The sequence below is a fragment of the Carya illinoinensis genome, chromosome 7, assembly GCF_018687715.1.
Source record: "Carya illinoinensis cultivar Pawnee chromosome 7, C.illinoinensisPawnee_v1, whole genome shotgun sequence".
Classification (NCBI taxonomy): Eukaryota; Viridiplantae; Streptophyta; class Magnoliopsida; order Fagales; family Juglandaceae; genus Carya; species Carya illinoinensis.
This window is the reverse complement of record NC_056758.1, coordinates 37,557,164-37,565,170: the sequence shown is the minus strand read 5'-3', so window position 1 is coordinate 37,565,170 and position 8,007 is coordinate 37,557,164. Positions and strand designations below refer to the sequence as shown.

At 35.4% G+C, this 8,007-nt stretch overlaps 1 protein-coding gene across 2 annotated transcripts; it reads left to right on the top strand.

Moving 5' to 3' along the window:
- The first annotated feature begins 2,496 nt into the window (after positions 1-2,496).
- Positions 2,497-7,579, top strand: LOC122315530 (squalene monooxygenase SE1-like). Of its 2 annotated transcripts, none has more exons than XM_043131480.1 (8): positions 2,497-2,949; positions 4,950-5,061; positions 5,168-5,342; positions 5,692-5,860; positions 6,069-6,287; positions 6,467-6,742; positions 6,869-7,147; positions 7,267-7,579. In XM_043131480.1, exons 1-8 carry the CDS (start codon positions 2,512-2,514, stop codon positions 7,378-7,380), a joined length of 1,782 nt encoding a protein of 593 aa, XP_042987414.1. In that variant the 5' UTR covers positions 2,497-2,511; the 3' UTR covers positions 7,381-7,579. The 2 variants fall into 2 exon arrangements, with proteins under 2 accessions (XP_042987414.1, XP_042987413.1); XM_043131479.1 differs by having other exon boundaries at positions 6,467-6,772.
- Positions 7,580-8,007: the final 428 nt, after the last annotated feature.

Below are 8,007 nucleotides of genomic sequence, written 5' to 3'. Positions count from 1 at the left end.
TCGTGGACTCCGCGCGGAATGCGCCCCTAGCCAAGCATGCGTAATGCGTACGTGGAATGCATGCATGCCGGCATGCATGTGAAAACAATGAGAAAACATCTCCAAGAGAGAGATAGAGACAGAGAGAGGAAGTAGGTAAACTTGATCGCAATAAATATCCTTCGCTCCAGTCAAACTTCTACATTGGTTGGTACTGCTTTCATCACCCTCCACATATTTGACCAAAACAAAGGAAAAAAATAACCATTATTATAATAATAGTAGTAGTATATGTATACATGACTTGATCACACGCAAATGACAAATACTAGTATCCGTCTGAACCGATATATAGTTGTGTGTGTGGAATTTCTCGTGAACAGATCACAGATCAGACAGCACTGCTTTCAAGAGGGCTTGAATGCAATATGTTTGACAAAATGTGCTTGTGGAAATCTTCATCGTGATCATCATCATCGCCGTTTCAAAAGCTTAATTTTTAAGTGGCTCTTACCTACCAATTAAGTCCATTACTTAATTTATTGCTGTGAGAGCAGTCAATTTCGAGGAAATGGAGGTAACCACTTCGATCATTGACCGACTCATCAGGGCATCTACAGCTTCCCCACGGCTAAGTCAATTGAGGTTGCTGTGAATTAAATTGGCATCCAAAACTTGAGCACGACCCTGCATGCGCTATTCACACTATATATAAATACGGGGGAATGTCAATTTCCTATATATAATTAATGTCCCTGTGAGATTCACCTTGTTAATTTATTATCATTAACACGTGGCTAGCTATTGCGTGTTATAAAGTCAACGATGAAGAACTGCATGATCCTTCATCGATCGTTAGCATAATAATTAGGGGATCAATTAAAAATGTTACGCATGTTGTTTCTGATAAACGTTCTCTTACTATAAGTTTTATGTTATTAGCAATCTCAGCAGTACTACATATATATTAGAATTTGAAGAGTAATGGTATGCGTATATTTTTTATATATATAATTTATAGGTATATCATTATTCATATTATAAATATTACAAGAAAATTGTTTTTTTATGACTAATTATTTCTAATAAAATGATTATTTTTAATTAAAATGAATCGCAAATAATTTTTTAACTAGTTACAAAAGATTAGTCACAAAAATTCATTTTTTTGACAGTGAAATGAAATATTTAAGAAATAACAATCAACGGTTGAAAATGAATAAAGATTAATTACCAGTCCTATAATTCCTAAACAGCTTATAAATGTATTTTTTGCAAATTCTGACTACGGATAAGCCACAAGTTTGCAGTCCTCGTGGCATTGCCTGTACAGCTAGTTTTGCAATAAAAATAAACAAAAGGAACAAAATCGTGTAGGTAATTTATTTGACCAGCACACCAGATTAAACACCCACGGTTTTCTTTAAACAATTTGGAGAAAGGAAAATGCTAGATCCCCCGCTGGGGGATTCCGCTACCGCTCCCAGTTTAGTTTTTTTTTTTTTTTTTTTTTTCTTAGTGATTAAGTAAAAATTTTTTAATATTATTATAAATTTTTTATATTTTTTTAAATATTTAAAAACATTAAAAAAATGATATAAAAAAAAAAAATTTTTGACCTAGCGGGAGCTCCCAACGGTGCCCTAGCACTGCCCTTTGGAGAAAACTGAAAAGTCGGTTTTCCATTAGTCAAGTATATGTGACTGTCAGACCGGGTCATGATAATTGGGCAAATGTCCAAATACTAATTAGGTAAATATATAGTCAAAAATAAAATTATTATAATGATATGAGAAAATGTCAAAAATTATGATGTAATTATTTTACAATTCTCTAGATTTCAGAGTTGGATAACTTTTAATAAATCTTACATAAATTATTATTAAAAATATAAAACCTCATAACTCTTAAATACTATTACACGAAGAGAGAAATAATAATTATTTGGGTTTGAGTTTAGAATTTTAAAAATACTTTTATCAATCGAAAAGTTATTTATTTTAAAGCAAACTCTACTTTTTAAAAAGAAAAAGTTTTTATTAAAAATCTTGTACAGATAGTTGTATTTTTTAAAGAATTATGGTAACTAATTTTAAAAATGTTTTAATTTTCATCGTAGAACTTTATAGTAAAACTCTATTAATAAAAACATTATAATAAAAAATTATATTTACTACTAAAATGTCAGACGACCACTTAATTAATTTATTATTAGAAATACAGCAATGAAGCTCTTACATTTATATTCTGTAATAGAATAATTGATGGTATGAACCGGGACTTTGCTTGAGATGTTATTTATTTATTTATTTTGTTTTTTTTTTTTTTGAAATATTTATTTATTTTGTTAAGTAAGGGAGACTCGTATTTCATTTCGTGGTTGCTAAGGGGGTCCAAAAATGTAACGTGTAGTAGTCAAAAATCAAAATGGGCCATGCCACCCATTTTGTGGGGGCGCAGCTTAACCCACATAATCGGTGTGGCGCAATTTAGCAGGGAGAGCAGGCGTTGAGCTGTGACCTGTCCGCGTGAATGCAGTGGCATGTACTGTATTTAAAGACGCACATTTGTCCTGAAAATTCTCGTGTTCTGTTGAATCTAAAAGGAAAGACAGAAAGAACAGCCGGCGAGGGTGCAAGAGAGAGTGTGTGTTTCTGCCGTATACGTGTGAGAATCCTGGTGTTGTGGTGTTCGTGCCTCCGAGAGCTCGCCCGGGTTTGCATTTGGAAAATGGTAGATCAGTACGCGCTCGGGTTGATCTTGACCTCGGTGTTGGGGTTCGTGGTGTTGTTGTACAATCTGATGGCCAAGAAGAATCGCAGCAGAGTTTCTTCGGAGGCGAGAAGCGAGGGCGTGCAGACCGTCACCACGAGCATCAACGGAGAATGCAGATCCATTGAAGGAGACGTCGACGTTATCATCGTCGGAGCCGGTGTCGCCGGCTCTGCCCTCGCTCACACTCTCGGCAAGGTGATTATGATGTTTCTAATTCTCAGATTTATTTTCTCGTTTTTGTTTTTCTTTTGCTTTCGTGCAGTTTCTTGTCAACCAAACAGAGTTTCTTGACTATTTACGAGGAAAATCGCTCTTGAAATGTGCCAATGGTTTCGGATTCATATTTTTTTAAATATTAACGTTGAGGAATTCGTTTCTCTAAAAGAAAAAAGAAAAAAACCATGGCCTCTTTGTATTTGTACTCTCCGATTCGTAACTCGTACCTGGTGTTTTTCTTTTCCGATGGTTTAGCTAGTTTACAAATACGATACGCTGATGAATCGGTGAATTTTATTTATTTATTTATTTATAAGTAAAAATATATTAATATTTAATATCAATAGGCGTAAACATGAATCGGTGATTTTTTTAGGTGACACTCTTGACTGAATTATAATTTTCCAGACATGTAGCTATTTAGAAAAATCATAATTTGTAGTTTTCACTTCTTATATATGTTCTTTATTTTTTAATATATATATATATATATATATAGATATATGTGTTCTTCTTTATTTGGGAGGGAAATCTCAATATTTAGGTTCTATATGATCGGTAAAATATGCTTCAAGTTATGCGTTCTGATCAATTAAACGAATTAAGTGTTTGCAGACATGGAGTCTGTGTCGTGGCTTCCTATTTGTTCTTTCAAGTGGTTGTTGAGTATTTGAGTCTCCATCACATATATTTGTTACAGTTGTTTTTGGTTAGCTCGTTCTTTTTCCGTGTGGTTGAAAATTTCAAATCTGTGAGAGAGATGGCTTTGAAAATTAGAATCGTGCGTTCATAGACGTAACAATTTTTATATTGTTTCTTCGTTGATCTGATCAATTCCACAATTTTATTGTAGTTTATATCCTGAAACCTAAAAAAAGAATTTAATCTTTTGAGTGCAACTTTTACTTGGTCGAAGTCCAATTTTAGGCTAAACTTTATTTAATATATGTACAGGGCCTTGAATCTGCTGGTTATTAGTGACTAGCAGATTTTATATTTCCTGGTGGGTAGTGGGGACTGACTTGTACGAATGAACTATTAATGGTAGAAGACATTTTTGACTCATTGCGGGAGATTTGAATTTTTTATACCTCGAAATCGGAATGCTTTTCAAGAATTTTAGTTTCGTCGGAGCACAAAGACAAATTGGACTTTAAACCATGTATTTGAATTCACGACACGTTTAATACTTCTAATGCAGTAGCCATCTTTCTGTCTCACTCAGTCACTCTTCTAATGATGGTGCCTGCTATTATCTGAGATGCTGACTTTATAGGGCTATATACATGTATACGACGTGAATCATGCTTTCGAATTAAGCTATGTATTGTTTTCCACGGATTAAGATATCTCAGAGTTCTTGAACTGTAGGGGATCCTAATCCAATTTCTGTAACCCACTACTTTCTTATACGTATCAATAGTTCCTTAGTACCATGCAACTAACAGAGTACCCATGTGAAGTGCGGGATAGCAAAAAGTGTATTTGATTTATATATTAGAAAGAATAGTCATTGAGAATTGTTGAAAAGTAAAATTAAGCCTTTAGTATTGATTTTTACATGCTTACAAACAAAGAAAAGTTGGAATAAATAGTATTTTGAATTCCTCGGGATTTTCAATAACCTAGTGCCAAATAAATTATTATAAGCTAAATAACGATTTGATAATCTTATGAAAAGAAAAATCTTTCTTAATGTTGCTAAGCATGACAAAACCTCAAGGCCTCCCATTGTAAGGGTGATTTTCATTATATGCGCCCCTAAGTTGGTCTCTACATTCATGCTAACGTATCTTGGTTTTTTACTTTATCCATTAATTATACGGTTGAATGTAAAATACCTCAAGTTGGATTGCCTATTGTCATCGAATTTTCCACAATAAGAACATCCAATCATAGATAGTTTTTCTTTTTATCCAATAAAAAGGTTCCCCAACAAAGTAATTTTCAGGTATTGATTTTGTACTACAAACTTGCAGGACGGACGTAAAGTTCATATGATTGAAAGAGATTTATCGGAGCCTGATAGAATTGTTGGAGAATTGCTACAACCTGGAGGCTACCTCAAGTTGATTGAATTGGGTCTTCAAGGTAGATTTAATTTAAGCTTTACTAAATGTGTGCAGAAATAAGTTGTTTTCCTCCAATTACAGAGAAAATCAGTTATTAAATGATTGTGTATCATTTCTAACTGCAGACTGTGTGGAGGACATTGATGCTCAGCGAGTGTTTGGTTATGCTCTTTTTAAGGATGGGAAAAACACCCGACTCTCTTATCCCTTGGAGAAATTTCACTCGGATGTTTCTGGAAGGAGCTTTCACAATGGCCGGTTCATACAGAGGATGCGGGAGAAGGCTGCATCCCTTCCTAAGTATAACTCATAATCCTTGAGAGTTTTGCACAAGATGTTTATATATTTACTCCCCTTCTTTCAAATGGTTGCTGCCCATTGTGTATTAAGAATTGGTACTAAGAAGTTTTGCATGCCTATGGCATTGGGGATTTCAAACACATTTGTGAATTTTCTGATGTGACTTTTTAGGTTTTCTAGTGATTTGTTTTTCCATTTGATAGTTCGCTTGGTCAAAGTTTGCATTGAGCCTTTGTAATAGATTGTATGGTCACATTTTGTTGCTTCGGTGTCATGTTATAGTAACTATCTAACACGTTATCATATTTTGTTGTCTTAAATTCATGCCTTCTTTTTCAATTTTCTCCAGTATACGATTGGAGCAAGGAACCGTTACTTCTCTGCTTGAAGAAAATGGAACAATTAAAGGCGTGCAGTACAAGACTAAAGATGGAAAAGAACTGGCAGCACATGCACCTCTAACCATTGTTTGTGATGGCTGTTTCTCAAACTTGCGTCGCTCTCTTTGCAATCCGCAGGTATGGTTTCTGATCACTCTCACCTGTAGAGCAAAAAAAAAAAAAAAACCCCTGTAATTGGAAATTGATTTAGATTTTTTGTCAATTAGCTAACATCTTAAAAATTAAGTTATCATTGTCATATGCACGCGTTGCTTGAGAATCCTCATCATCCTGTTTGTAACAAGTAATTTATAGAAACTTCAGTCGTGTATCTCGTCTTCTGCAGGTTGATGTGCCCTCTTCCTTTGTTGGTTTGGTTCTGGAGAATTGTGAACTACCTTATGCAAATCACGGGCATGTAGTACTAGCAGACCCTTCCCCCATTTTGTTTTATCCTATTAGTAGCACAGAGGTTCGTTGCCTGGTTGATGTACCTGGACAGAAAGTCCCATCTATTTCAAATGGTGAAATGGCAAAGTATTTGAAAACCATGGTGGCCCCTCAGGTACATAAGTGCTCCACTTGTTTCCATTTTTTTTTCAGCCTTTATATTGTTGTTGGGTGTTACATTGCCGAGTTTTTCTCTGACTTGTTCTTGATGTACGTTTAAGAAGTTAGATGCTCTGATACTTATCAAAAAAGAAGTTAGATGCTTTGATTGACCAAGTGACATTTCTATTGCAGGTTCCCCCTGAAATATATGATTCTTTTGTAGCTGCTGTTGATAGTGGTAACATACGGACAATGCCAAACAGAAGCATGCCAGCGGCTCCACAGCCTACTCCCGGAGCCTTGCTAATGGGGGATGCATTCAACATGCGCCACCCCTTAACCGGGGGAGGAATGACTGTGGCATTGTCAGATATTGCTGTGCTTCGGGATCTCCTCAGGCCTTTGCAAGACCTAAATGATGCACCCACACTCTGCAAGTATCTTGAATCCTTCTACACCTTGCGTAAGGTTAGTTGTAATGATGTGCTGCTTTTAAAGGTTTGTTTTTTATAATTTTTTTTTTTCTAGTTTTTATTTTTGCCCATGGAAATTACTCCAACTGAACTTATCATCACTTAATGTTTCAATTTGCAGCCGGTAGCATCTACAATTAATACTTTGGCGGGGGCCCTGTACAAGGTCTTTTCTGCTTCACCCGATCGAGCAAGGAACGAAATGCGCCAGGCTTGCTTTGATTATTTAAGTCTTGGAGGTGTATTCTCAACGGGACCAGTTTCTCTTCTCTCAGGGTTGAACCCTCGCCCATTGAGCTTGGTTCTCCATTTTTTCGCCGTTGCAGTTTATGGTGTTGGCCGTTTATTGGTGCCCTTCCCTTCACTCTCGCGCATGTGGATTGGAGCCAGATTAATTTCGGTTAGTACTAGCTTCTCTTTCCCATATCTAATCTGTCAGTGCACAAACACGTATCCTATCTGAGCGACTAGAATGTATTTTCTTCTCAGTTCTGAGAAATTATGAGTTTTCTCTTGCAGGGTGCATCAGCAATCATCTTTCCCATTATCAAGGCAGAAGGAGTGAGACAGATGTTCTTCCCTGCGACCGTTCCAGCTTATTACAGAGCTCCTCCTGTCAAGCGAGATCATTAAAACCAGATGCCATAAAGGGATTGTAAGCCAAAATAAGCAAATTTTTTACTAGAATGTGCCTTCCCTTCTTCAAAGTTGAGGGGAGGGAGGGTGAATACTTTTGCGTACGAGTTATCGATCCTCTTTTTCGTTTTGTAGGACTTGCCCTCTTTAGTTTCAAGAAGTATATATATTATTCGTTATATAATCTGTTGAATTAGTTCTCGGATTCTAAAGGTCATCTCCATGCTTATTCCAATTGGGTGGCTGCTACTCCATACATCTTACAGTCGTACAGGATAAATGATATTTGGAGAGTAAATATGAGATTTAGATTTAAAAAAAATTAATTAATTAATTTTTTAATGGTGTGCTTTGCCCGTTTTCAAAAGGAGTACACATATTTGCATAATCTATAATTATATTTAACATTACTCTTGAAAGAAAGTTACCACCTCATGAAAACTGGTTAAATGGAGTAATGGACTGAAGGTTGGTTATTGGAACACCGAACATGCCTGCTTGTGAAGGAAAAAAAATATATATAAGAATTCTAAATGAGTTTTTTCACTTATCATTTATACAGAATTTTTCTTTTCATTATCAAGCATCATTCAACCACAATTTTTTTTTTTCAATTTTAATTTT